Source organism: Neohortaea acidophila (assembly GCF_010093505.1).
Source record: "Neohortaea acidophila strain CBS 113389 unplaced genomic scaffold BDY17scaffold_13, whole genome shotgun sequence".
Classification (NCBI taxonomy): domain Eukaryota; kingdom Fungi; phylum Ascomycota; class Dothideomycetes; order Mycosphaerellales; family Teratosphaeriaceae; genus Neohortaea; species Neohortaea acidophila.
This window is the reverse complement of record NW_022985522.1, coordinates 529882-556347: the sequence shown is the minus strand read 5'-3', so window position 1 is coordinate 556347 and position 26466 is coordinate 529882. Positions and strand designations below refer to the sequence as shown.

General features: G+C 56.9%; 11 protein-coding genes across 11 annotated transcripts; 3 read left to right on the top strand and 8 right to left on the bottom strand.

Moving 5' to 3' along the window:
* Window positions 1-211: 211 nt before the first annotated feature.
* BDY17DRAFT_258243 (uncharacterized protein) lies at window positions 212-2206 on the bottom strand (the record flags this gene model as incomplete). The annotated part of the gene is made up of 1 exon (XM_033731755.1): window positions 212-2206. One exon carries the CDS (start codon window positions 2204-2206, stop codon window positions 212-214), a length of 1995 nt encoding a protein of 664 aa, XP_033585375.1.
* Window positions 2207-2492: 286 nt separating this feature from the next.
* Window positions 2493-4789, bottom strand: BDY17DRAFT_319410 (uncharacterized protein; the record flags this gene model as incomplete). Its single annotated transcript, XM_033736275.1, has 2 exons — window positions 2493-4708; window positions 4777-4789. The coding sequence occupies 2 exons, from the start codon at window positions 4787-4789 to the stop codon at window positions 2493-2495; spliced, it is 2229 nt and encodes a 742-aa protein (XP_033585374.1).
* A 640-nt stretch (window positions 4790-5429) lies between these two features.
* On the top strand, window positions 5430-7319 carry BDY17DRAFT_258709 (cleft lip and palate transmembrane protein 1-domain-containing protein; the record flags this gene model as incomplete). The annotated part of the gene is made up of 2 exons (XM_033731799.1): window positions 5430-6887; window positions 6942-7319. The coding sequence occupies 2 exons, from the start codon at window positions 5430-5432 to the stop codon at window positions 7317-7319; spliced, it is 1836 nt and encodes a 611-aa protein (XP_033585373.1).
* A 98-nt stretch (window positions 7320-7417) lies between these two features.
* BDY17DRAFT_314055 (uncharacterized protein) lies at window positions 7418-8701 on the bottom strand (the record flags this gene model as incomplete). Its single annotated transcript, XM_033735783.1, has 1 exon — window positions 7418-8701. One exon carries the CDS (start codon window positions 8699-8701, stop codon window positions 7418-7420), a length of 1284 nt encoding a protein of 427 aa, XP_033585372.1.
* A 509-nt stretch (window positions 8702-9210) lies between these two features.
* BDY17DRAFT_319408 (RHD3/Sey1) lies at window positions 9211-11889 on the bottom strand (the record flags this gene model as incomplete). The annotated part of the gene is made up of 3 exons (XM_033736274.1): window positions 9211-9289; window positions 9345-9564; window positions 9624-11889. The coding sequence occupies 3 exons, from the start codon at window positions 11887-11889 to the stop codon at window positions 9211-9213; spliced, it is 2565 nt and encodes an 854-aa protein (XP_033585371.1).
* Window positions 11890-12814: 925 nt separating this feature from the next.
* On the bottom strand, window positions 12815-14146 carry BDY17DRAFT_258354 (armadillo-type protein; the record flags this gene model as incomplete). Its single annotated transcript, XM_033731765.1, has 1 exon — window positions 12815-14146. The coding sequence occupies one exon, from the start codon at window positions 14144-14146 to the stop codon at window positions 12815-12817; it is 1332 nt and encodes a 443-aa protein (XP_033585370.1).
* A 1310-nt stretch (window positions 14147-15456) lies between these two features.
* On the bottom strand, window positions 15457-18212 carry BDY17DRAFT_328315 (uncharacterized protein; the record flags this gene model as incomplete). The annotated part of the gene is made up of 2 exons (XM_033737826.1): window positions 15457-17990; window positions 18050-18212. The coding sequence occupies 2 exons, from the start codon at window positions 18210-18212 to the stop codon at window positions 15457-15459; spliced, it is 2697 nt and encodes an 898-aa protein (XP_033585369.1).
* A 244-nt stretch (window positions 18213-18456) lies between these two features.
* BDY17DRAFT_356862 (triose-phosphate transporter family-domain-containing protein) lies at window positions 18457-20408 on the top strand. The gene is made up of 2 exons (XM_033738291.1): window positions 18457-19076; window positions 19136-20408. Exons 1-2 carry the CDS (start codon window positions 18702-18704, stop codon window positions 20384-20386), a joined length of 1626 nt encoding a protein of 541 aa, XP_033585368.1. The 5' UTR covers window positions 18457-18701; the 3' UTR covers window positions 20387-20408.
* Window positions 20409-22171, bottom strand: BDY17DRAFT_305857 (mitochondrial carrier domain-containing protein). The gene is made up of 4 exons (XM_033734934.1): window positions 21799-22171; window positions 21556-21728; window positions 20930-21496; window positions 20409-20866 (listed from the first exon to the last, which is right to left on the bottom strand). Exons 1-4 carry the CDS (start codon window positions 21912-21914, stop codon window positions 20751-20753), a joined length of 972 nt encoding a protein of 323 aa, XP_033585367.1. The 5' UTR covers window positions 21915-22171; the 3' UTR covers window positions 20409-20750.
* On the top strand, window positions 22172-23783 carry BDY17DRAFT_305856 (putative alpha-ketoglutarate-dependent sulfonate dioxygenase). The gene is made up of 4 exons (XM_033734933.1): window positions 22172-22755; window positions 22814-22888; window positions 22950-23008; window positions 23066-23783. Exons 1-4 carry the CDS (start codon window positions 22513-22515, stop codon window positions 23727-23729), a joined length of 1041 nt encoding a protein of 346 aa, XP_033585366.1. The 5' UTR covers window positions 22172-22512; the 3' UTR covers window positions 23730-23783.
* Window positions 23784-23970: 187 nt separating this feature from the next.
* On the bottom strand, window positions 23971-26399 carry BDY17DRAFT_287702 (RNA polymerase III subunit RPC82-domain-containing protein; the record flags this gene model as incomplete). The annotated part of the gene is made up of 4 exons (XM_033732138.1): window positions 26193-26399; window positions 26075-26131; window positions 25180-26013; window positions 23971-25128 (listed from the first exon to the last, which is right to left on the bottom strand). Exons 1-4 carry the CDS (start codon window positions 26199-26201, stop codon window positions 23971-23973), a joined length of 2058 nt encoding a protein of 685 aa, XP_033585365.1. The 5' UTR covers window positions 26202-26399.
* Window positions 26400-26466: the final 67 nt, after the last annotated feature.

The following is a 26466-nucleotide window of genomic DNA, read 5'->3' as shown; positions in this document are numbered from 1 at the left end:
TCAGAGTCGGATGAATGCGGAGGGAGAAGTGGAGGGCATTGGCATTGCGATGGAGCCTGCGATTCCGACGACTTTGCTACAGTTTGATCGAGTTCGAACGTAATCTCGTGATTTGATAGATGTCTAGAAGTAGTAGACGATAGAGCGTCTAGTTTCGCTCCATCCCTTAATGTGGAGAGCACCGGTGCAGTTCGTCGAGGTTGACAATCAATCACCCCACCGCAGCCACAGGCCCAACCTCCCCCATCTGCTCCTCCAAAGCCTTCTTATACGCCCGACCCGCCAATCTCAGCGCCTCAACAGTAGGCTTCACCATCCTCTCCACCACCTCCTGCCCCCCACCAACCCCCTCCAAATCCAGCCGTCTCCGCTTCCCCGTCCGCCGCTCATACTCCGCAACCTGCCTCTTGAGCCCCTCCACCTTCTTCCCCCTCTCCTCCTCCGCCGCGACCGCCACAGCCTCAAAGCGATCCAAACAGCGGTCAAGCGTAGCTACGAGCTGCGCCAGCTCGGAAGTGCGAGTCGCGTCCCCGGAGAGGAAGAGGGACCAGAAGTAGTGCAGGAATTCGGTGGTGGTGTTGTGGGTGATGGTGAGCTGGTCGAAGGTTGTTTGGCTTAGGCCTAGGAGGGCAGTGGGGTCGGAGGAGGCGGCGAGGCGGCGGTGGTGGATTGAGGTGAGGATGGATGTTGTGGCTGCTTTGAGGGCGGGGTGGGAGCCAATTTGGGGGCGTTTCTTCGTTGTATGGTGGCCGTTGGGTTGTGAGGTCTCGTCGTCTTCTTCTTCTGAGTCCGAGTCGTCGTCGGAGTGATACCCGATCGCTTGATCGAGTTTCAGGTTTGCTTTCCCGTCGCCGCCCAAATGCGATGGGTCGAGATCCATCCTCAACCCATCCAGTACTTTCACCGAATCAAGTCGAGCATACATCTTGGCTTCAGCACTCAGATCCTCTTCCGCTCCACTCCCTCCCAACCTCGCCTGCTCCCTCACATTCAACCGAACACGATAATCCCCATCATCCATGGCCAAATCCCTCAACCGCAACTGCTCAAACGTCTCCTCATCCATCCCGACCGGCTGATGCGCCTCGCCATCCTCCGGCGCGACCTGCGCCAACATCTTCTCCGAAAGATTATTGAGCACGCGCAAAATCGGCACTTTGTCGTATGAGCTCGGCCGCATATCTTGATCCGGCCGATTCCCCTTTCGCTGACTGTGATTCTGCTCGTTGCCCTCCAAATCCATGAAATGCGGGATATGGCTGATGCCAGCCGGGCCTGCAGCACCCTCCCTCCGATCGACGTACTTGTCCAGCACGGAATCCGGAGGGTCGTGGGAGGTGATCTTCTCGCCCTTCAATTTCTTCAACAGGCGACTGCTGAAGAATCGCGTCCAGAATTGTTTGGAGTCGAGCGGGGGGACATTTTCGTTGTACGCCTCTTTCACCACGGGGTATTGTTTGAAGAGCAGGTTGATCTGTTCTTTGGTAATGTTGAGCTGCTTGATATCCGGATCGCCCTCCTTCTCGCCCGCGATCCGTGTGAAGCGGATTTCAGGTAATACATTGTATTGTCCATGCTGCTGCGTCTTTTCGATAGCATGGGCGCGGAGGAGATGTAACCGTGCAGACCAGAATTGAGATGTGAATTGCGAGACGGAGACGCTTTCGGGGCGTTCTTTGAGCGCTTGGTTGAAGCGGGCGGCCAGAGACTTATTTGCGTCGAGGAGGGAGCGTTGGAGCTGGATGTCGTGGATGAGCTTGTTGTCGTCGTACCACTCGTCGTCGGCAGTCTTTGACGAAACGGCTTTGGCGATAGCCATGGCAGCCGACTGGCCCGTGTCCCCGGCATCTTGCTGCTGCCGCGCCTCAGGAGTGGGAGGGATGAATTGAGCGGCACTACTCGCTTTGTTGGCGGCGATTTGATTCCGCAACGTATCCGTCACCGTCTCCTGCTCTTTCCTCGCGGCATCTTTGCTCGTGAAGTAGAAGGTATAATCATCGTTCTTGACGAGAACCTTCAACGCAACCTTCGCACTCTTCTCAGGCGTCTGTTGGAGATTGGTGATGTCGGCGACGGGGATCGTCACGGCGGGCGAGGCCGCTGGCGGCGCGGCGGGAGTGAAGAAGAGGTATTTGTGATCGGCGGAGATGGTGAGAGTGCCATCTTTCTTCCTGTATGTCACCGTTGCGGTCGGGGAGGGAGGCATGCTTGTGTCTGCATTGTTGATGCACGAGAGTCGGTACTTTGAAGCGATGACTCGCGTGAAGTTTGAAGGAGTGACGTGGGGAAAGCTCGTGCAAGGCAGCCAACCACATCCGCCTCAGGCATTCATGTGAACAGATGATGAGAGTTCGATCATAACTGCATTGCAATGAACGTCGCTAAGCCAATCCTAATCGTGACCATGTCCCAATCCCTAGAGGCACCATGCCAATCCCACCCAAGTCATCGCTGTACAACGCATGAAAAACATCTACTCGAGGTCGTCCCATCTATAATCCCACTCTCCCCTCTCTACCCAACCCAGGCCTCTCATCCTCCCCTCCAAACAACTCGCCCGCTTCCCTGCAAAACCTCGCCTCTGCCCGACCGCCCGTCTCACTAGCCCAGCAAATTACCGCGGCATCCAGCACCGCTCCAACCACATTCTCCACAGCGCCGAGAACAGCAAAACCAATCGTACCAGCAATCAACCCGACCACATACGCATACACACTGCCCTTGATGCCCCCGCTCGCGCCGTCGATGCGCAAATTGCGCGCCGTGCGAACCCAGCCGCCGAAACCTAGAGCGGCGGACATGATCCATTTCGTAGCCTGGAGGAGGAGTTTGGCGAGACGGTAAGGGATGAGGGCGCTGCTTTGTGGGTCGCGGGGGTTGAGGTTGCGCGGACCTAGGGTGTTGGAGGGATTGGTGCGGCTGACGAAGCTCAGCTGTCCCAGGCCGCGGGATGCGATGCCGAGGGGTTGGGAGTGGATGGCGGCGTAGGTCAAGGTAAGAGGGTTGGTTGTGGTCGCTAGGCTGGTGGGCATCACCCAGTAGGCGCACATGTTGAGGATTCCGCTGATGCGTCCCGGGAGGATGATTAAGGGCAGGCGAACCAACAGGCTGAGAAAAGTGCTCAGGCACACCGTCCCGAATAAGGCGCCGACGGCGTGGTTGAAGCTAGCTCGCACCACTTGCTGGCTGCTAGGCTGGGGGACAGCGAGGCGATGGAAGTACCACTGACTCACAGTCGCCGCGGTGGTGGCCCGCTGGATGCCGGCAATCACCCCTAGACTCCATAGGTATTGGAGGATGAAGAAGACGCCGAGCCACCAGCTGTTGGCGTAAAGAATCCACTTCCCTGTTCCGGACTGCGCGAAATGGCCGGAAAGGAAGATGCGCTCGAACATGAGCATCCAGATCCAGGTGAAGCTCACGACCACGCCGAGCGTGACGAAGCCCAACATGATGAGGTACGGACTGGCAGAGAGGATTTTGGTGCTGAACTCGAGGATTTTGATGGAGCGGCTGAGACTGTGGCGATGAGTGATGATGCTCCAAGTCCAGATGCAGGCGAAGATGAATGGCAGCGGCGAAAGCCAGCGCATCACTCTATCCTGTACAGAGGCGCCGTTGTATGTGCCGCGAAAGCTATTGATGAGGGGGTAGAGGGAGAAGGCGAAGAGGATGACCGGGACAGCCAAAAGCATGAGGTAGACCAGGTTTCGTACGTGGTGTCGGAGCAGGGCCAGCCAAATCAGCGCCACGACGATGGAGATGACGGTATCCCAGAGCAGCATGTCGGTGCTCCCTCGCAAGGCACTGTAGATCGAGTCGCCCAGCGGGGTCTTCGGCGAGGAAGTGTGGAACCAGATGAGAGTGAAGGAGGCGAACATGGCGAAGAGGCTGATTTCGAACAAGGTAGCCCAGAAAGCATCGTGTCGCGGTGGTTCGTGGGTGGGAAGGATGACGGTAGGAGGTACACTCTCCGCACCCGGTGAGCTTGGGCGCGGATTCAAGAGATTCGTCTCCGAGTCGGTCTCGAGGGGCATGAGAAAGGAGCTTTGTCGGGGGTCTTTGGCGGATAGCCGGAATGTCTGGTGAGGCGGGGGTGGTTCGTCTGGATCGAGCTCGGACGCCAGATTCGCGAGAGATTCGGGAGGCTCTTCGTTGATGGTGCTGGCCAGATTTACATCTACCAACCGACCCTTGCCCTTGGAACTCGGTGCGCTCGCTGCAGACTCGGGCATACTCTGGTCCCTCCATGTTGAGATTGTGGTCGCGTGCTCTCGGCCCCGTTGCGAGCCCTCGTCTCTATCGTGTCTTTGGCCCTCGACACTGTCCGCACCCTCCTCATCGTCTTCTAGCTCCTCGCTCTCGGTCAAGTTACTCGGACCAAACTGCCGCCGACTCCTTTGTAGCGCATAGAAGTCTGCGACTTCCCGCTCATGCTCATCGCCTTCATCCTCCTCTTCGAAGTCCTCGTGCGTGCTGTGGAAGAGTGGCGCCTGCTGTTGCCTCCCTAATCGCGCAGCAAAGGGGAAGCGAGAATTAGAAGATGCGGGGTTCTGGGATTGGTAGGGATTCAGCATTCCGGACGAAGGTCGCTGGACATAGCGGGAGCCTGAGGGCGCGAGGTTGTTACGCCGCCGATCAAGAGGGCTGCGCGCGTTGTCGGAAGCTTGTAGGTGGGACGTGGATTGTTGCAGGAACCGTGAGGCATCTGTTGAGTGATGTTGGTTAGCGAGAGTCACACGGGTGAAGGAGGGGAGGATAGATAGCGAGACGGACATTCCGAGAACATCTTCGCTGCCTGGCGGGGGAGATGCGCGGGACAAAGGCGACCTCATGCGAGGAGGGGTGTGAGGGGCGTAGGTGAATGTAGGTGGTGGGTGGTGGAAGCGCGGCGCGTGTTGTAGAAGAGATGCAGGCAGGCGCGATGTTGTCACCAGATGAGAGGCGGCGGCGGCGGTGTCATCAGACAAGGCATGTGATGTGACGAAGCCGGCGAAGCCTCGCCCGCCTCCACACTTACCCGCCATCATCAGTCATCAAAGCGGCATGCGGCCCAAGCTCGAGTGTTACATAAGCAAAGCTCCGGTTTCATTGGTTGCTGGAAAACGTGGGCTCACTGACGACAGATTGTTGTCCGCGCATTTCCAACACTTGTCTTTCCAGCGTTCGTTCCTCAGACACGTCAAAAGTCCTGTACAACAATGGGTGGTGTTTGAATTCCTTACGACTATACAACCTCGACGAAAGTGAACGGCTCTGGAGCATCTCGAGACATTTCCTGGACGAAGGAAATCATGCCCGACGCCGTAGCAGCAGACGGCGCGGCCGGCGAAGAACAACCCCAAGGATCATCATGGGAGCAGAAAGCATGGAGCATTGGCAAGCAGATCGCCTTCTTCTTCCTCATCCAATTCGCCATCCGCCAATTCATGGGCGGCGGGGGCTCGAAACAAGCAACTCCCGTCCCTCAAAAGGACCCGGTGGCGGCAGATGGGTCGCAACCTCCGCCCATCGTCGACTACAGCATCGTGCCACGTCACGTCTTTCCCCTATGGCCCGCCAACACGACCCTTGACATCAGCATGTACATTTCGCCCAGCCTCGCCATGCCTCCATTCAGCAAGATGCCGGCGGACAGTCTGATTGTTCATGAGACGGGCTTTTCAATGGAGAAATCCAAGAAAGATGTGCGCGACATTCACACTTCATTCTCCGTCCCCAAGACCGTACAGGACAATAGCACTCTGTTTGGCCACATCTTTGTCGGGAAACACGGAGCGCAGCTTGATCCCTCGAGCCCGGACTACGATGTCAGACAGGCGTATCGCATGATTCGGCCTTTGACGCAGTACCTGCCGAGAAAGAAAGTCAAGAAGATGCGGAATCTCCTGGAAACAAAGAATGAGACGGAAGCACTCGAGGTAGAGGCAGAAGAGACCGGCGCGTCAGTAGCCTCCTACTACCACCCCAACTTCACTCTGGCGTTTGTTCCCGATGCTGCGGGAATCGAATGGGCTCCTATGCCGCTTGCGGTCAAGCAGTATTACAGCCTTGATGCCCTCAACGAGCGCGACGATACTGGTACGAATGGCTTCTTCTACCCCATCATCTATCACAATACTTTCTGGCAGCTCAAGTCGCACATGGTCGAGCTCAACTCCACCGTCCCCTTTGAGCGCCTCGACATGAATGTTCGCCTCTCCACCCTCGCAGGCTGGCAGTTCACCATCATGGCCACCATGGACGAGAACATGCGCGAGACGGCACGGAGAGCTGCGGCGGGCGAGTCGACGCCAGGAGGTGGCGACGGCAGCGAAATGGAACTGATCAAGGAGACGCTCCTCGACACCAATCCCTGGCTGCTCGGGACTACCGTCGTCGTGACCGTTTTGCACATGATATTCGAGATGCTGGCCTTCAAGAGCGACGTGGGCCATTGGCGGAAGAAGAAGGACAACGTGGGCGTGTCGGTGCGCACCATCCTGTCGAACGTCTTCATGCAACTCATCATTTTCCTCTACCTCATTGATAACAACGACCGCACATCTTGGATGATCCTCTTCGGCCAAGGCGTGGGCATCGCCATTGAAGCCTGGAAAGTCACCAAAGCGGTCAACGTGCGCGTCCGCCCTCCTGGCGAGGGCAGCTGGTTCCACGGCTACCTCCCGTACGTCGTGGTGTTCGAGGACAAACACGTGCTCAGCGAGACGGAAGAGAAGACGGAAGAGTACGACAAGATCGCCTTCTACTACATGGGCATCGGCGCGGTGCCCCTCCTCCTCGCCTACGCCGTCTACTCGCTCATCTACGAAAGCCACAAGAGCTGGTACAGCTTCATCATCACCACGCTCGTAGGCTCAGTCTACGCCTACGGCTTCCTCATGATGGTAAGGCTTCCCTCCAGTGCTCCCCATCAAGCAACAACTGACCCTTCCTCTTAGATCCCAAGCCTCTACATCAACTACCGCCTCAAATCCGTCGCCCACATGCCCGCCAAAGCAATGACGTACAAATTCCTCAACACCTTCATCGACGACCTGTTCGCCTTCACCATCAAGATGCCCACGCTGCACCGCCTCGCGACGCTGCGCGACGACCTCATCTTCTTCGTCTACATCTACCAGGCGTGGAAGTACAAGGTCGACTACACGCGCGTCAACGAGTTTGGGCAGGGAGGTGGCGATGAGGGGGTGGAGGAGAAGACGGCGGCGAAGCCGCTTGCTGCGCCGGCAGAGGCGAAGGGGGATGCTGGGGTGGCGGAGGGGGTTGTTGTGAAGAGTAGTGGAAAGGATGAGGGAGGGGCGAAGAAGAGGAGGTGATGAGAGGTTTGATGGAGGAATGTTTTGTGTGGTAGGGAGGATAGATTGGGTATATATCTAAACATGTGGCAATGTCCGTCCGATCTGATGCCCATCTCTCACCGGTCCGGCTTCCCAATCTCCGCCTGCCCTTCCAACTCCAAATCAAAAGGATGCTCCTTACCGCTGCCTTCGCCCACCAACGTTCCCACGCGCTTCATCACGGGCACCAAGCACGCAACCAGGAACCACAACGCCCTCTGCACGGCCCAAATCGCCGCCCGCGTCTGCGGGACGAGGAGGTACGGCATCCAGCCGCCCAACGGAATCGCCTGGCTAGACTCGACATATGGGCGCAGACGCTTCTCGAAAGCGTCAAAAGCACGCACGCTAGGGTCGCGTGCCATCTCCTGCGCCAGGACGAAAGCGCCAATGATGGCCAACTGGTTGCCCTGGCCGGTGAAAGGCGTAGGAGCCCAAGCGGCGTCGCCAAGCAGCACGACGCGGCCCGAAGACCACTTGCCCAACTTGACCTGCTTCAGATCCTCGCTGTAGAAGTTGGAAGCGTCGATCATTTCCCGCACAACCCGCTTCGCCTGCCACCCCGGATTACCCCTGGAGAACAACTCCGCGAGCGCCGCTTTCTGCGCCCGCCGATCGCCCGCCGCGTTCGCCGCGCTGAGCGCCGCCTCGTCCGTCCCGACATGAATCAAATGCACAGAAGTGAAGTCCGAGTCCTTGGAAATCGGGCGGAGCCACATGATGCGGCGACCGGGGTAGTGGCACGCTTCGGAATCGGGCCAGTCGGAGGGCAAGCTGGGGATGGAGAAGTACGCTACCGAAGCGCCTACGGGGCTGTAGCAGTTGATTTTGTCGGGGGTGCCGAGGACGAGGTTGCGGGTGTGGGATTTCTCGCCGTCGGCGCCGACGAGGAAGTCGAAGGTCTCGGTTCGTGATGGGGTGGCGGCGTTGCGGGTGGTAAGGTGCACGGTGACTTTGTCGGGGGTTTGGTCGATGGAGTCGATCGTCGTTTCGTAGAGGTAGGTGACGTTGGGATGCGCGTTGGCGGCGCGGTAGTAGACTTCTGTCATCTCGCCTCGCATGATTTCCATTGCGCCAGTGGGACTGAAGCCGCCAGCGGAAGCCTTGACGATGGAGCGACCATGCTCGTCGCGGAGATGGAAGCCCGCCTCGCCGGTTTTGCGGGCTTCGAGTTCGTCTAGCACGCCCATTGCGCGCACAACGGACAGCGCGGGCTCCTCGATTTCCAGGCCTTGGCCTAGTCGCTGTTCGGCGCGCGAGCGCTCGATGACGACGATTTCGAAGTCGTGTTTGGCGAGCCAGAACGCGAGGATGGAGCCTGACACTCCTGCGCCGGAGATGAGGACGCGTTTGGGGGCCATGTTAGTGGAGGGTGGTGTGTGATACGGTTGGAAGACGAAGGGTAAGGGAAGGTGTCATGCGTGTAGACTTAGCCCATGGATACGCAAAGATAGGTAGATGATGGACGGAGCGAAGGGATCGGGGCCCTTTTGTATCATCCAAACGACCCATGTCCATTCAATGTACCCAAGACACCATGATGCCTACACTTTCACAATGGCTCCTTCGGACGCTGCAATGTATGGCTCGCCGGGTGGTGGTGGAAGTCGAGTGCGGTCAGCCTTCGGCCGAGCCAATCTCATCACCGCCCGAGCTGCTCCACTCTCCCTAACACGTGCAGTCCACGCCCAATCCAGCACTTTCGTATACGCGAGTGTCCAATGAACATTCCACCTTCAGCGAAGAATGGTGACGCAGACTGTATGAATGGGTTGATCGATGCACAGTCTATGCTATTACCACCACTCTGGCCCCTCTCCCTGAGAATTAACCTATCGCTATGCCAAGCAAGCCAGCAAGCAATCAATCATCAAATATCGTCGACATCGTCATCCTTCGCCGCAGAGGCCTTGACTTTCGTCGTGCCATTGCTATTCAACGTGTCCAAACTGTGGCAACTCTCATCAGCAAAGTCCCTCAGCAATAGACCAGGGGTGAACTCACTTGAACGTCTCCCCTCCTTTGGCAGACATCTTGATCGCCTCTCTGCCCGTCTCGGACGACTCCAGGAACGCGCGCAACTTCTCCTTGAAGATTTCCAGTCCTTGCGCACTAGCCGCATTGCCCATGCGAATCATGGGGCCCCAAAGGTTCAGGGTATACGTGACGTACGCCCCTGCACCCAGTAGGATAAGCATGATGAAGTAGAGCGGGTTCCGCAGAACTGTCGTAAAATCAGCAACTCACATCCACACTCCAACCAGAGGCAAGAGGAAAACTCACCAGCCACAATCTCATTCCACCCAAGCGCAAGCAACAACCCATAAAAGTAAAGCGGCACCTGCGTCACGCCGCCAATGGCACTCCGCTTCGCCTCAACATACACCCCATCCGCCGTCTTCTTGAACCGCGTCGCCAAATCCTGCCTCTTCGCCTCGCTCAACACCGTCATCTCTTCCTCCAAAGACTTGCCTTCCTCCTCATCAATCCCACCAATAGGCTGCAGATCCTCTTCGTCCTGCGGCGTCGCTGCCGAAGGGGCCTCTCCAATCCACGCATCCAAAGGCGGAGGCGCACTCGTGCGCGCCAAGCGGAAGCGCGCCAGAAGCGGGATGAGGTCGAGCGTGCTCTCGCGCGCTTTGGTGTACACGCCTTCAATGTCGTCCGTAGGGCGCCAAATGCGCGGCACGCCCTCCTCGTCGTACCGGAATTTGTCCTCGAAGTTCTCGCGCAGTTTGAGGAGGAGGTTGCCCTCCATCACCTCCTCGTCGATTTTGTCGCGCAGCGCGGCCCACGACTTGCGCCGCAGTCGCCACAGTCCGACTTCGACTTCGTCGGGGCTGGCGTCGAAGCCGCGTGCGCGCTCCGTGAAGCGCGATTCCGCGTGCGACACCGTCTCGGTGAAGAGCGTCCATATGCGGTCCCACAAGTCCTTTTCTGTCGGGGGCTTCTCGCCTTCAGCTGGTGCACCTGAGCCGGCTCGGCCGGAGCCTAGGCGGTTGAACTCTAGTCCCACGCCCTCGCTCAGCTTAGTCCGGACCCAGCGTTCAGACCTGGTGGCCAATCGGCGCATCTCATCCTTGCGCAGCCGCGCGCTCACTTCGTCCAGTTCCTTCTGATAAAGATTGAGCTGAGACTTGTAATCGCTCCAAGGACTGCCAGCAATGACGCTCCCTCTCGCCACCGCCTCGAACTTCTTGAGCACCTTCTGCTTCTCCGTCTGCACAATCTTGTGGAAATCGTAATTCCCGCCTTTCTTCTGGCCGACTTTGACCGCGGCCGACACCGAGTCGCTGAACTCCTGAATTCCAATCTTGTGCGCGGAATTCAATTGGGCGGTGAACAGAGTCTTCAATCTTCCGTCCACTTTCGTTTCCAGTTCAGTCTGTTTCCGCTTGAACACGCCCTTGTGATAGCGACTCCCTTCTTCCTCAAAGTTCTTCAGAAGAGTCTCGCGAGCTGCGGTCATGGTGTTGCCAAGATCAGCAATGAGCTCCGGTGTTCCCGCGTCGATAGCAGCAGCCTGCCGTTCCTCCAAAGGTATGATAATCGCATCAAACGCCACGAGCACCTCCTTCGAAATCTCATCACATCTGAACTGCGCCAACAACTCCTGCTGAGTCGGAAGATCCAGGTCCTTGTTGCTGTCAATCTGCTCCCAAATCCCCTGCGCATACATCGGGAAGCCGTCCGCGGGGATTCTCCGATGATACTGCGGCAAGAACACCGGTTGCGAAGCATCGTCCAGCGTGAGCGCCGCTCTCTTGGGATCCACATATCCCTCCCGAAACCTCGTGCCCAACTTCTGCACATCCAGTGCAAATTTCTCTGGCTGCAAAATCTTGTGCGGGAGCGCAACAAATGCAAAGTCAAAGTAGTCATCAATCTGACTCTTCTCCAACCCCGGCGGCTTGCTCAACCCGGCCCAAATCCGCTGCAAGTCCGCGAGGAGGGTCTGGCGCAGGTTCGACAACGGCGTCGTGCCGAGATGATCGCGGATAACGAAGAAGAGCAAGCTGCGCGTCACGTTCTTCGCGTTCTTGAGGAAAAGCTGCAAGTTGACTTCGAAGACCGTCTTCAGCAGGCCCATGTTCGCCCCTTGGTACAAGCCCACCTGGTGCTCCCAGATATTGACAATGAGCACCTCACTCGTCGCCAGCGCGAACAGCGCACTCTTGCGCTCAAAATCCTGATCTTCCCCTCTCTCGCGCCCATCGGTACCCTCAACATCCATCACCAGAATATTCTCCGCCATCCCCGTCTGCTCTTTCTTATTCTTGCTCATCCAAATCCCCTTGGTCGTCTGCCGGCGCTCCTGCTCACTCATAACCCCAAACTCCGTCCCAAACAGGAAATTAAGCAGCGTGCTCTTGCCCGTGCTCTGGCTGCCGAAAACGGAAATGAGATGGTAGTTGAACCCGGCTTTCGTGATGCCCTGCGCGGACAGGTATTTCGGCAGGTTGGGATTGAAGTTCTTGTCCTCGTCGATGATCTGCACGCCGTGCTCGAAATCCGCATTCTCGCCGGCGCCGGCAAAGTGCCCGTTCATCGTCATGACGGAGGGAGCGGTGGGATGGCGGATGGTTGATGCGGACGGCCGCAGCCCTCCGCCGTTGGTGTGCGGGGAGGCGGCCATGGTGGATGCTAGTTGGAGGTAGCGATGTACCTGGTTTCTCGCTCGCCTTTCGGGTCCCGCGAGTCGAGGATGAGAGACAAGACGTCACGAGCTCGAATGTTTCTGGTCGATGATGGATTGGCTGGAGGTTGGGGGAAGTGGCGCTTGCCGCCGTCGGGAAGTTAAAGCGGGTCTCCGGCCACGCCTCCTTTGTGTGTGAAGCGCAATGATCTACTGCACAGCAACGTGCTCAGTCTATGTTCAGGAGAAGAGACTGAAGATACGTTGAACATCGGAGCAAAGTGTCAAGCAAAGAAAGAAAGAAAAAACAGACACTCAAAACTAGAAGCACTATCGATCAATCTCGTTCCCCCATCCCCATTACATCCGAGACCCTCCTCGATCAACCTGCATATGATACCCCAGAGAAACGAAAGCAAAATCAAAGCAAAGCAAAGCACAAAGAAAAGTCCTCCGTCTTTCAACGATGCAGCAGACTGAGAATGCAAGACATAAGCGCAATCTCGCCAGCAAGGTCGCTGCTCCGATGAAAGCGAATGTCGTTCGAGCGTGATGGATGCAACATGAAGACGATGCCACTCCCCAATCCAAAGCGGGCGGTTGATGGGATCTCAAGCCTCGTCTCCTAGCTGCGTTCTCGTCGTAGACGGCAATGATGAGCTCAAGCAAACAGTCATGCATGTGTTCCTCGCTACTCTAGATGACGGCCAGCCACAAGAACAAAGTCTGTGTGCCTCTTCGACAGATTGGTTCAGGTAATGTGAAGATGGCTACAAGGGTAGCAGCGATGATCGAGAGAAGAAGAATTCTCGCGGTCGATGGTTGACAAGCATCCAGATTAGCGGAAAGCCGAACCGTACCCTCCGCGGCTGGTGTACTGACGCTCGCTGGAATAGGCGCGGCCCAAGTCGGACCCGTAGCGATCACTGAAGCTATTGTTGTTGTTGCGGCTGATAGACAAGCCAGCAGGTGCTCCGGGACGAGTCGAGACGGCGGGGTTGCAGCACAGCATGGCGACACGAGAGCCGTACTTCGAACCGCGGAGGGAGACCATGTGCTTGCGGATATGAGCAGCCACAACCTCACGACGCTGGTGATCGGCGTTGGTGAGGATGTACTGGATGAGGTAGTTTCCGAACTGGTCTCCAGCGATGTCGATGAGAGGCATGCGAGGGCGGTCGGGATGCGCCTCGCACACCCGGTCGAGGTAACGATCCAAGAACTCGTTCCCGCCGATCTTCAGACACTTCTCCACGACTTTGGATGCAAACTGGTCCATGCTGTACTCTGTCGCGAAGCGGAGGACGTGGTCAACAGCGCGAGTACGATCCGGGATAGAGCCATGCTCGCAGATGTGCTGAATACACCAATTGCCGAACTGGCCGTGGGCGACGACGTCGATGCTGGCGAGCACCTCGTTGATGCACATGCGCTTATCCTCCTCCAGACAGTTCTCGAAGATGTTCTGGACGACAAGACTGCCGGTCTCGCCAAGCGCCACTTCATGCCACATGCCACGGAGAGCTTCGTTGACATACTTCATGATCTGAGGAGGCGAGTCGCTCCAGCGCAATTCGAACAGCTTCTGCCAGACGTGACAGGCGTAGCGGTGGATGACGGTCTCGGGGATGCGACGCAGGAGCTCATGCACCATGATGGCCTTGTACTCCTCCGGCACGCAGTCGAACGCCTTCTGGACGACGTGGCAGCCGAAAGCATCCATGCTGAGGTTGAGGGTGTTGCCACGAATCGCTTGAGCGATGGCGATGACTTGCTCTGGAGTGCCATGCTCGAAGCAGCGTTGCACGAGGAAGTTGCCGAAGCGATTGACCATCAGAGGGTAAGCTTGATCGATGATGGCGTTGACAATTTCAAAACGCTGATCCGTTGTGCCGACCTTGAGCTTCTGCTGCAAGAAGATGGAGGCTTGTTGATCGTTGTTGCAGACAATCTTGTCGACAATGTACTTCCAGTTGCAGCTCATGTTGCGGTCAAGCAGGCGACGATAGTTGAGTGGCTCGACGGTACTCATGTACGTTGTGGTCTGCGGCACCGATTGTCCGCCCCAGGTTCCTTGGCTGGCCGCTCCAAACTCCATCGCCGTAGGGGAGAGTCTGGATCCGATGGGGGCATGCGGGTGGCCCGAGATGCCGTTGGGAAGAGCGAACATGCCTTGAAAGCTGAGGGGCGTGATGGGTGGAGTGTAGCCTGACTGATACGACGCACGAGCGTTGTCCAAGTTGGATGACGTGCGGTGAAGACCGGAAGCTGGATCAGTACTGTGGAAGGTCAGCTCTGCATACAACGCGGAAATGGACGGCTCAGACTTACGTGTGAGAGCTGTAGAGGTCATTCTCGGCAGTCAGACCGGTGTCGACGCGCAGACCACCGCCGACACCATGAGCTGCACGGCCGATGGGAGGAAGGGGGCTCGTCCTGCCTTGGAAGCTCGTCGGAGCCGACATCATACCGGGAACAGACAGATTGTAAGCGAGATGCTGAGCAGCAGGGAACGGCGACCCAATGGCCTCCTCAACAGTGTGCCTGGCGATGCGAGATTGGGTGAGCTCGAGATCCATCTGAGCCATACGCTCCTTGGCCAGCTCGAGCTCCTTCTTCAAGCGAAAGACCTCAGCCGCATCCGGGCGGCCAGACACGTCGACAGCGCTGTCGATCGGCGGGGTGCCAGCGTACGGATCAGTGGGGGAGTTGGAGCGATTGTCCTCGGCGTTCTCATCCAGCTGCTGTTTCTGACGAGCGAGGAGGCCTTGCTGTTGAGTGAAGCGAGCCAGAAGCTGGTCGACGACGGGGTTCTGCTGCTCTTTCTCCATCTTCTGTGAGTGAGGACGTCAGTGATGAGCCGCTCAGCTTGATGAGAGGTGAGAGGAAGAGAGACTCACGGTAGGTGATTTGCGGGTTGGAAGCTGGTTTGCGAAAGTTGACGTAGTCAATGGCAGTGTGCTTGCTCCACGCTCAAAGGAAGTCTGGGAGGTTCGATGAGTGACTTAAGTTCACAACAAACGGAGACGAAATGTTGGTGACACTCACTTGGCGGCGAGCAGTGGTGTCACGGTCTGCAAAAACGTTGAACGAGGTTGACGTCTTCTTCTTGGGCGATCCGAAGCTCTCCATCCTGACTGATGTGATATCACCTTGGGGATTGCTGGTATCGCTACGACGCACGGAGCTGCTGTGCGAGTGGATGGGAACGAGGCAGATTGGCACGGCACTCCTCAAAGGGGGTCAGCATGCAGATGTGAAGGTGGCGGAAGATGCAAGAAATCGAAACGACGTTTAATTCAAGATGACGATTGCGGAAGAAGGTGCGTTGTCCATGCGGAAGCTGCATGGCTGTCATCTGGTTGAGGAAGGAACGACTCGTTCGACTGCCGAGCGCCGTTTGCTGCGCTCGTGCATGCACGTGCCTTTAAACTTGCAGTCTTCAACTTCTCGTATATCCATATATGCCTTCCAATCTCTTCAAACAAAGTAAGAATGCCTCGAAATCTGCCAATCCGCATCGAAGAAGCCCATGGCAAGCGTCCCGTCCACCCCCTTCCACATCATAGTCTCGTCCATTACCACCCAATCCGGCTGCCCGCTGCCCGTCATGATAGGTACCAGCCGCACAGCAACATCGAGAGACTCCGGATTCAAGCCCCACACCACCAGCTCGAGGCGTTCATCAGGCAAAGGACGCAAGAAAATGGCGGCGAGTCGTTGCGATGCTGTAGGCCAGTAGCGGTGCTCGACGCCGTGGTCGAAGATGCTGAGAGAGTCATGCCCGATTTGAATGGCAAAGTCCTTCGCCATTCCGGGTGGAAGACTATCGCCGATGGCTACGCTGATGACGTTTCCAGTCGATGCAAGTGCTTCGGCATAATCATCCGTCACTACCGTGTCACCGGCGAAGTATTGTGCCAGATTGCGGGATATTTGTAGCGCGACGTGCTGGGTGCCATTTGAATGTCGCACGATTTGAAATGCACCATGCGTCCGCAGAATGGAATCCAGCTGGCCCAGCTGTCGGCCTTGTCGCTGTAGTTTTCCGGAGTTGACGCTCTCATCTTCGTTCTCAACCATCCACATGCCTTTGCGGCGCACCAGGCGTTCGTTTTGAGTGGTCGTGAACTTGATGTTCATCGCCTGCCGATCAATGATGAGAGCATCACAAATGTCGAATGGATGAGGTAGGGAGAAGCTTCGCACGTTGGTAGTGTGAAACACGCACGCCCACGTCAGCGGGTCGAACGTGAACTTCATCTTGCCGAGCTGGCCAGGCGATTCCAGCTGCTGGACCTGAACGCCATTCTTCGGCCCCATATCTCCCGGGTCGGCAACTACAATGGTAAAGGAGCGTAGCTGGCTCGGGTTCGCACGATCTTCATCGGTCGGGACATTAAGAAATCGCCGTAAGAAGTACCTCAGCGGCTTGGTGGTTCCCACACCATCCCAATAATGAGGTTCGTCGGGGATTTCAAAATACCTGCTGTCGCCGCCAGCTTCGAAGAGCCGCAGATCCATCAGGCGAGAGTGATATGCGGGAACATTGGTGTCTTTGCTGCCGTGCTGAATGAGGACGGGAATGTCTTTGGCGTTTTCCATCAGCAGATCATGGCGGTATGTAGACAAAGCAGCCTGCAGAATGCCCTCCTTAGCTGGATCCGCCGTTCGCCACGACGTATAAGGTACGTAGTTTTGGATGGATGAGTAGCCAGAGAGGGCTGCAGCGGCAATGATCTTGTCTGGCCGATGCGAGAGCGCGTACCAAACTCCTTGGCCTCCATTTGAGTGGCCAGTCACGAGCCATCGATCGATATCGACGCCGGGGCCTTGCCATTCCACCTGCTCAATCCAGTCCGGTATTGCCGCGATGGCGGCTTCGACATCAGCGAAACCCCAATTGTGCCAATCATCGCCAGCCCAAGACGTTGTACCTTGTGGCAACAGCAGCCATGTACATAGATCAGGCAGCGGGTCGTACATGTGGACAAGAGGGTCGTCGTTCGCATTGACGCCAGCGCCGTGCAAAGAAAGCATAACGGGAAGAGATGCATTTGCGCCTCCACAGGATGCGTGAACTGACGGTGGCCTCAAAATCGCCCAAGATACAATGCCGCTTGGGTGGAGGAAAGTGAATCTGTGCGATGGAGCGATTTCCGGATGGACCTTTGGTCGGCCGGCAAGAAACAGCGATCGTTGCTGCTTTTCACCCTCGAACGTCCACTTGATGTGCAGTATCAGCCGTCGGTTGTAAGATGGAATGCATGCAATGCGGAAATTGATCGGTCGGGTCTGGGTGGAGACGAGCTTGATCGGAGAGTCTGCAATCAATTCGATCTTGCACACATCCTCCATGCCTTCAATGCCATGCACGTACACATCATGCATGGCATCGTTCCGAACCGTGACCGACATATATGGGCTCGTCAGGGGGCCGAAGTGGTCGCCGATGACGTCTGCCATGAGTATATCCTCGTTGCCATTTTTCAACATAGACAAGCCCGGAAGAGATTCTCGCAATATCAATCCAACATCAACGGTTGGCGAACCAATGCCACCTGCAGATCGCACGTCTCCAACAAGCTTCACATCGACTCTGTGGATGCCGGGTTCCAGATGCAGCGTCAGGGGCGCTCGTCCGTAGCCGTAGAAGTCGCCACCGACGAAGCGCAGGTCGTCGACCCAGTACTCGACGACGTTTCGAAAATCCAGAATCAGGGTCTTGGGTTCTTTAGACTGAACGAAAATCTCGCCACGAGCCCAGCCGAGCCATTGGTGGCCAGCCCAGCCGTAGACATCCTGCAAAAATGGCCAATCGATGCTGGGGAGGAAGTCGACATCCAGGTTGACTTGAGAATAATAAGGGTCTGGATCGGAGAGCTTGGCGGTGTGATTCAACCAGGAAATGCTTCCATTAAAGGCCAGCGCGCTTCGAAACTTTGCATCAACGTCGTATTCGAGAGAATGGAAGCCACCGTACAGTTCGAGAGGGTCGGAACTCCATGGCGCCTCTGCGGAAATGTTTAGCAAGTGAGGCAGCTAAAATGCTAGGAAATGGATGCGTTCTCACCCCTAGTCCCTAATTGAAAAGGACCCAATATCTGCCATTGGTCTGAAAAGGCAAACTCCGGAAAGTTAGGTGCAGAGGATGGAACTTGTTGGCCGGTCAGAGGTAGGCTCGGCAGGGCTGAGGCATATTGGGTGAGCTGGGCCCAGAAGCGCGAAAACAGCATGGCTGATGTGTTTGCTGTGCACGTCGCATGCTGCGCCGAGTTCAGACGATGCTACAAGTCAATGCCACCAGTCGGATTGAGGTGAAGTGAGGTGCAATAGAGCACGCGGACAGAATGCAGCACAGCTGGAGGGCAGACGTGAGCGTGACGTCGCCAGCCACTGACGGCACCAAACCCAAATCGGCATGGATCTCCCTGCAGATCTTCAAATGCCTGAGGCCGGCAGACGCCGTCAATCATCAGTCTATCTTCGTATTATTTTTGGCGTCACAAATACTTCTCCACCACCACCGCTTCACGAATCCGCGTTGCTGTCAAATACCTACTGTACACGCCCTGTCGCTCTGCCACTATCAACACCAAACGGGAATTCATCGCAGCCTAACCCTGCAGCACCCCTTGCACTCTCAACCACCCTCATCGTCTGCAATCAGGCGAGGCTGCTTCGCACCTTCGACCATGGCTCGGTAGAGACGACACCTTCCCGCAATGCTCCCGACCGTCACTGGCCGCCGGCCCTCCTCCAATGCCCCTCTGTCCCCGGCCACCACCAAATTCCCCGACTTCTCGCCGGCACACGACGATGCGACTGCCTTGAGCGCCCATGAGGAGGAACCTCACAGTCCAAGCCCGCACGCGCATACCAATGGCCATCCCATAGCCTCACATGCTCGGCTTCCTTTCAAGAGACAGGATACATGGCGTGCATTGAAGGACAAGACTTGGCAGGCCGTGGTACGCCCCAACCGACAGAAGAGCTTGGGAGAAGCGATACGAAGCAGCAGAGAGCGCAAAGCGAGTATCACCGAGTCGGCGCACGAAATCGCCGACTCTCTTAAAGCACCCGTGTCTCTCAGGCTCGTGGTATGTATTTCGCAAGCTTCCGCGAAACCCTGATAGATATCGTACTGACTATGACAAAGTTGCTCTGTCTGGCTTGGTTCGCATCCTCCATCGTGTCCAACGCTTCCTCCAAGGCCATCTTGACCGCTCTCCCTAGACCCGTCACCCTTACCATCGGCCAGTTCGCCCAGACCGCCGCATGGTGTCTCTTTAGCTCCTGGCTTGCAAAACACAACCCCGGCCTACGAAACGCCATGCCGATCCTGCGCAACGGTATCCGCCGCCCTTCTAAAGAGATCCTCATGACCACCCTTCCCCTTACCGCCTTCCAAATTACCGGCCACATCCTTAATTCCGATGCAATGTCCCGAATACCTGTGGCTCTCGTGCACACCATCAAAGGTCTCTCTCCTCTCATGACCGTCTTCGCCTACCGGAGTTGGTTCAATTACGAGTACTCCCGCGCGACCTACTTATCTCTAATCCCGCTTACCATCGGAGTCTTCATGTCCTGCTCCGCCAGCTTCCAAGCCAACTTCCTCGGCTTGCTCTACGCCTTCGGCAGCACCGCCGTCTTCGTGGCGCAGAACATCGTCTCGAAGAAACTCTTTACCGAAGCAGCCAAATCCGAAGCCGAAGGCCTCCCCATTAACCGACAGAAACCGGACAAACTCAATCTCCTCTGCTACTCCACCTCCCTCGCCCTCCTCTTCACCTTCCCCCTCTGGCTCTGGTCCGAAGCCTTCCCCATGCTCGCAGAATACTGGGACGAAGGAGCCATCGAACTCCGCCAGCGCCCCGGATCCTTAGACCACGGCGCCCTAGCCGTCGAGTTCTTCTTCAACGGCTTCTTCCATTTCGGCCAAGCGCTCATCGCCTTCACGCTGCTCGGCCTTGTGTCGCCCGTGTCCTACTCCGTGGCCAGCCTCATCAAGCGCGTTGCCGTCATCCTCTTCGCCATCGTGTGGTTCGGTAACCCGATGACCACGTTCCAGGCCTGTGGCTTCGCCCTCACCTTCATCGGTCTCTACCTCTACGACCGCACCGCGGACGCCGACAAAGTCGATCGGAGGGAGAGGGCGAAGCGGGAAGCGGCTAGACCACTCCTGCCAACCAGCGCGACGAATTCGAAGAGACCTGTCGAGCCCTTGGCAATGCCGCTGCTGGTCAGCGGTGAGGCCCCGAGGCCTTTCGTCGGTGGCAGCGGGTACGTGAATGGGGATGTGATAGGTAGTGGTCCTGGCAGACCACGCAGCACCAATCCGCTTTCTCCAAGTGCGAATGGCGCGCCGGTTGCACCACAATTGGGTGAGAAGGCCGACGAGCGGTGACGTCCGCACGGGTCCGTTTTGTAGGCCGTCGGAGTTATTGGATAGAGCTTGTACGGCATCACTCATGACTTGTATAATACAATTGATTCCTACCTCTCAGGCTGTCCTTTCATTGTGACGGCTGGCTCGTAAATTGAAAGTGAGGAACGGCACCTCCATCCACAAAGCTCATCTGCTCGAGACGCCGTCCATACATCCTTGTCGAAGATCAGCAAGTAGCGACCAGCATAAATACACCTTGCAGCGCTCCACACAACCATACAATCTGCCTTCCGCATCCACCTCTGCCATTCCTCCACATCCCTCAAAGCCAATGTATTGGGACTCGGCTCCTGCTTCCCTATTGGGGTGACTCCGCCCGCCTCTACACCTTCTGCACGACCTTCTTCCTCGCCTTGACCGACATTTCGTAGAGCATGTCCTTGAAGGCGAAGAGGAAAGCGGCGGTGATGGCGGATTGCGTGACCTTGGGGCCGATGCCTGTTGTTCATCCACGCGGTCAGTTTTCTCGTACCAGAGCATGATTTGAAGGGTGCCACTCACCTCCGTACAGCCCACTAATTCCATCCTCCCTCACAATCCTCCGCAAGCTGTTCACCATCCCCTCCGACTTATCCTTGCCCGTGGCAACATGCGCCCGCGACTTGACAGTAATATACGGGTAGGTGATACTCGTCGCCACCAGCTTGCCCAGCGCCCCCATAACAAAGCTATCCACCGCGCCGACCTTCTTCCTCTTCTCCACAAGCTGCTTCAGCCGCTCGTAAACGGTATACTGCAGAATGGGATTCAGCACGAGGACGAGAGCGGGCAGGACGCCGGCGAAGAGGCGCATGGGCCCGTCGTCTTTGATGATTTTCATCAGCGTGCCGATGGTGCTCGGCTTGCTGGCTTTGGTGCGCTTTTCGCCCTCGGAGGTGGGAAGGGTGTTGTCGTCGTCTTCGCTGCTGTCTTCTTTGCGCGCGGTCATGCGCGTGTTGACGACCCAGATGGGGTTGGTGAGGAGGACGGTGGCGGAGCCGGCGAGCGCGCCGGCGGCCATGGATTCCAGCGTGCTGAGCTGGGACTTTTTGGAGGAGCGCTGGAAGAAGGCGCGGCTGAATTCGTACCCTGTATGCGTCTGCATCAGTCTCTGAGCCACTCAATGCGGTAAATAGAGTGACACGTACAGTAGTAGTAGACAAAGTTCGTGACAAACATGCCAAAGAGCGCACTCTCCATCCCGGCATACAGGCCGACAATGCCCTCGCGGTCGACGATGCGTTTCGCCGCGGCAAACGTGCCCGTCTGCGCCTTCTTCTTCTCCACCTGCGCGCGCGTCGACAGCGTAATCAAGGGGTATCTGCGTGGCATAGCGTCTCAGCGTATATCCATCGGCGACATCAACGACGACGACGACGACAGCAACTCACGTCAAAGCCATTGACAACAGCCCACCTCCAGCGCCGGCAAAGGCATGGGCGAAATTATCGCTCTGCTGCTCCACCACCTCCTGCGCTTTCGACTGCTCGCTCGATCGGTCCGACATGGTTGCGGGGGTGTGGGAGGGCGGAAGGGGAGGGAGTAAGGGGTAGTCGAAGTCGTGTGTGGTTCTCGTGGGTGAGGAGGGAGTGCGCGCTGACGGTGGGAGATGTTTCGATTCGGTTATATGGGCGGGCGCGACGCTATCGGGTAAGGTAGTTCTCGCGTAGCTGCAAGGGGGTGGAAGGGGATTTGGGGTCCGGGTGAGGTCACTGCTCTCTCAACGGCGTGTGCCTCGGCGAAAGTGAGTTGCGGGCACAAAAGAAATGTTGCCCCACGTTGGGCATCGGACAATCTATCTGCTAGCCTCATAAAGGTACTTCACTCTGTGTACTTTGGACGGGGTATTGTTCACTACCTGTATGGACGCGCCAGTGAATCCGTTTGATCAGTCTGCCTTGGGGCATTCACTCCGCCAATGTCTAAGCTCGTCAGCCACAGCGTGAAGTTGTTGCTGCGGGGTCACGTCTTCCAGTCTGGAGTAGGCAATGACCTGCCTCTGCATTAGGCAGCGAGCGGGAGTTATTAGTAAACAAAGTAGCAGGGCATATAAGTCGATAGACTGCTAATCAGCCAGACAACAATTGACAACCCCATCATCCAAAATGGTACACCATCTCCCCCTCACCGACCAAGTGCTCAACTACAAGGCTCCCCATCCGCTGGTGGAGGAGTTCACTCCCGCTCGAGACCGGGCCTTCTTCGCGGATCCGGAGAAGAAGGCGTTGCTGAGTGCGGCCAAGGAGGTGCGGCACTTGACGCCATATACCGGGACGGAGCTGGTGGGCGTGCAGTTGAATCAGTTGACGCCGGAGCAGCGTGATGAGCTTGCTCTGTTGGCTGCTGAGGTCTGTCCGTCCCATCCACAAATCATGTTCTACCAAAGGGACTAATGAATTCGACCAGCGATGCGTGGTCTTCTTCCGAGAGCAGGAGATGACGATTGATGAGCAATATGAGTTGACGAAACACTACGGCATTGTACGTTGCACTTGTATGCCTGCCTATCCATCTTGAATGGCTTCTCACCAAGACTACACAGCAAGATCGAGATCCGAATCAAACTGATCCTCGCCATGTCACCATCATCGGCAGAGACTAGTATGTACTCGTTACTACCACTTCCCACCAACGCAAATCACTAAAAACAACACCCAGCGACACGCGAGGCTACGCAGCATACGGCGCAGACTACCACTCCGACCACTCAATGGAACTCAACCCCCCAGCCTACACAATGCTCAACATGCTGCGCACGCCCCCCTCCGGCGGCGACACAATCTTCACCTCCCAACCCGCCCTCTACGACAAACTAAGCCCCACCTTCCAGCACCTCTTCAACCACCTGCACGCAGTGCACAGCAGCGAGCACAGCTTCATCAACGCGGTAGCGAACGGCGGCGCCCCCTTCCGCCCGCCAGTCCGGCGCACGCATCCCCTCGTCCGCACCCACCCCGTCACAAAGCAGAAATCCATCTTCTACAACCCCACGTTCGTCATCCATTTGGAGGAGCTGAAGGGCCAGGAGGCCATTCACACGCTGAACTTCCTGCGCGAGCATTTGCACGCTGCGGACGATTTGACGGTGCGGTGGAAGTGGGAGCCGCGCAGTGTGGCGTTTTGGGATAATCGCGTTGTTGCGCATCGTGCTTTGCCGGGAGGGTATGATGTTAGCATGCGAGAGGGCAAGCGCACGGCGGTGTTTGGGGAGAGGCCTTTTTTCGATGAGGTCGGGGCGGTGACGTTGAGTGAGTACAACAAGGCTGGGAAGGGGTTGCCGGTGACGAATGGGGTTCATAAACACCAGCCCGAGAATCTGTGAGGATGGGGGCAGTACATGTAATGAGGCAGTCGAGCAGTTGGCCAGGATACAGGTACTACACTCTCGCTAATCCACTCGTTGTGCTATCGCTCCGCTCCCTATGTGGAGAGCGGTGCATTGGTATCTCTTATTCGAAGTTCGGCTTCCGTGAAGCTTCAAGGAGCTGCATCCCAGCAACCCAAAGACCCCCAAAACGCCATCGCCATGCCATGCATTCATCCCTTGTCTCCCTAGAGAGCCGTCACATCATCATGAGAGACGCATCCGTCCCACTGTAATCCCGGTAAACGCCGACTATATCATCCAGGCGGTCCACCTGCACCAGTAACGTCTCCTCCATCTCCCTCCACTTCTTCAGCTCCTCCTTGTCCGTAGAACTCAGCAGCGCCGATTCGGCAATCTCTTCGTCGGTCGAGATGCCAATGCGAGCCGCCTTCTCAATCACGCCGCGGAACCTCCCCTCTCTCACGGACTTCAAGCGCTGCAGACTGCGCGCCATGCCCTGATACGCACGCATCAACTGATTCCTTCGAATACGGTCATCGTCGACCCAATAAAGATAGAGCGCACTGTTAGGGACGCGTCTATTATCCTTGGGAAGCTCTTGGCTTTCAACGATGCCGTTGTACGAGAGCTTGGTGAGGAGGGCGCACGCGGACTGGAATGGCTGCTGCGACATTTGCGAAATGGGCTTCTCGTCGAGTTTCTCGAATTGCCGGATGATGCGCACGGTGCGGTGCGCGATGTGCCCGTGGCGCGCCAGGACCATCGCGTCGATGTTATCCACCACGAGACTGCCGCCGATGAGGGAGAAGTCAACGTAGGTCTTGGCGGACGTTCTGGCGCTGGCGGGTGAGCGCATGCAGAAGGCTTTGTCGTGTTCGGAGAGGATCTCCAGGTGTGTGTCGATAAGAGCGAGACGTTTCCTGCGTCGTTTGAGGAGGTTGATCATGCCCGGGCCTTCGTCAATCTCGGAGTCGGAGAAGTGTTCCTGCTCGATTGCAGCGAGGACCGGATTAGCGGTACCGTCGACTGCGTTCGAGTCTGTATGGTCATGGTCACCGCCACTCCCATTGGGGAGATTTGGAGGAGGCCCATCATCATCCGCAGGCTCGATGGACTGGTCGAGATACTTCTCCACTTCGATGTCGGTGACAGCAGGCAAAGGATCTGTGTCGTCATCATCGTCATCATTCTCCTCGTCTTCGTCCTCGTTCCTGTCCTGATAGATCTTGGGATCGCGGCGCAACGCGACGGCGTGGTCCTCAAGGGCTCGGAGTAAGGCAGCATAAACAGCGCCTGTAACGGGACCGAGAGAGGAGGTGGCCATTTGCGCGAAACATCGGTTGCGAATCAAGACGGTGACTTTCTCGAAGTTCACTCGCACTATCATGTCGTTCTGAGGAGGTCAGTGAATGTCTGCGAGCTGGTCAAGACAGCATAACCGTACCGGAAGCTTGTCGATGGCTCCATTGATTGCCTCAATGTTACTCTCGGCCATGCCCGCGTGGTGGTGCGTGCCGTTGGAAAGATAGTTGGGCTTGAGGCGCTTGTTCTTCGGTTCGGCCGTGTCAGAGCGCATGATCTCACCATGAGAGCCTATATCTCGGGTGTCCGAATAGGCATCTTCATCCTGATATTTGCGCTTGAGAGTGTTGACCTTCTCTTGAAACTCCTTCGACTTCTTCGAGCCGGTGATCTTGCCATCGGGAAAGTCCTCGGCAATCACGGTCTCTTTGATTTCTTCTTGTAAGTCCGCGTAAGGGACGAATGTGCGCTCGTTGACTTTGACGAGGATGCCTTGCTTTAGTAGGCGACGGAGGGTGGTGTGGAAGTCAGCCAGGGTGATCTTGTCTTTCGCTGGATGATCCGCTTCTCCATTCTGGGCAGTGCCGTTGACCATGTCATGATCGGCTACGTGCTCTTCGCCAGTATCGATGCCACTGTCACGCTTGGAGGTGGGAAGCAGGCCATACTCCTCCGCGAGATTGCCAACACTGGTGTGTCCAAGGTGAAGCACATTGGCAACCAGTCCTTTAGCAATCACGCCTTCCCTCTCTTCTATGGCTTGGAGGAATTTATGACAGCGAATGAGGGAGTATGCGGCAGTCCAGTCTAGCTGAAAGAAGGTGGGGGCATCTTCATCTTCGGCGTAGTAGAGAACGATGTGGTGTTGGATGAGGGTGGTGAGGCCGACTTTGAGGCGACGCAGGGGGATGGCGGAGATGCGGCGGAGGGCGGGAAGGTGCATGCGACCGTGTTCGGCCAGGGTAATGAAGATTCGCTTGAGGGAGGTGTTAGTCACGAGGGCAGCCTTGCTCGAGGGTGTCGAGTGACAAGCGTACAGCAGCAAGGTCGCCAAAGGCGTTGCCAACTAGAAGGGTGCACAGCTCGGCCAGTGGCTGAGCGGTGGTGTCAGTGGACTGTTCGCGGTGACGACGAGGAAGCAGTGAGATGGCCTACCGGAGACATGATGTGCTGGTCACAGAGACTCTCTCACCGTCTCCGTTCGGAAATGCTATAAGCGTCGTTTGCGTTTTCGGTACATGAGTGCGACCGATGGAAGGACGCGGAGATTCAAGCTGGGTATCGTCAGCGAAAGTCTCCTTCCTATTGTCTCATTGTCAAACGCTATATCGCCGACAAGAAGCAGGGCGAAGTGAGAAAAAAGGTGTACTGCGGTGGAGGACACGCGCACGGGCCTCGTGAAATTTACCAGAGCTGCACACGGCAGGAG

Excerpts from the sequence above, each read along its gene's own strand:
- BDY17DRAFT_356862 (XM_033738291.1), top strand. The coding sequence starts at position 18,702 with ATGCTCCCGACCGTCACTGGCCGCCGGCCCTCCTCCAATGCCCCTCTG. Across the intron at positions 19,077-19,135 it reads CCGTGTCTCTCAGGCTCGTG|TTGCTCTGTCTGGCTTGGTT; the intron begins GTATGTATTTCG and ends ACTATGACAAAG.
- BDY17DRAFT_305857 (XM_033734934.1), bottom strand. The coding sequence starts at position 21,914 with ATGTCGGACCGATCGAGCGAGCAGTCGAAAGCGCAGGAGGTGGTGGAG. Across the intron at positions 21,497-21,555 it reads GAACTTTGTCTACTACTACT|GGTACGAATTCAGCCGCGCC; the intron begins GTACGTGTCACT and ends AGACGCATACAG. Across the intron at positions 20,867-20,929 it reads AATTAGTGGGCTGTACGGAG|GCATCGGCCCCAAGGTCACG; the intron begins GTGAGTGGCACC and ends GATGAACAACAG.
- BDY17DRAFT_305856 (XM_033734933.1), top strand. The coding sequence starts at position 22,513 with ATGGTACACCATCTCCCCCTCACCGACCAAGTGCTCAACTACAAGGCT. Across the intron at positions 22,756-22,813 it reads TTGCTCTGTTGGCTGCTGAG|CGATGCGTGGTCTTCTTCCG; the intron begins GTCTGTCCGTCC and ends GAATTCGACCAG. Across the intron at positions 23,009-23,065 it reads ACCATCATCGGCAGAGACTA|CGACACGCGAGGCTACGCAG; the intron begins GTATGTACTCGT and ends AACAACACCCAG.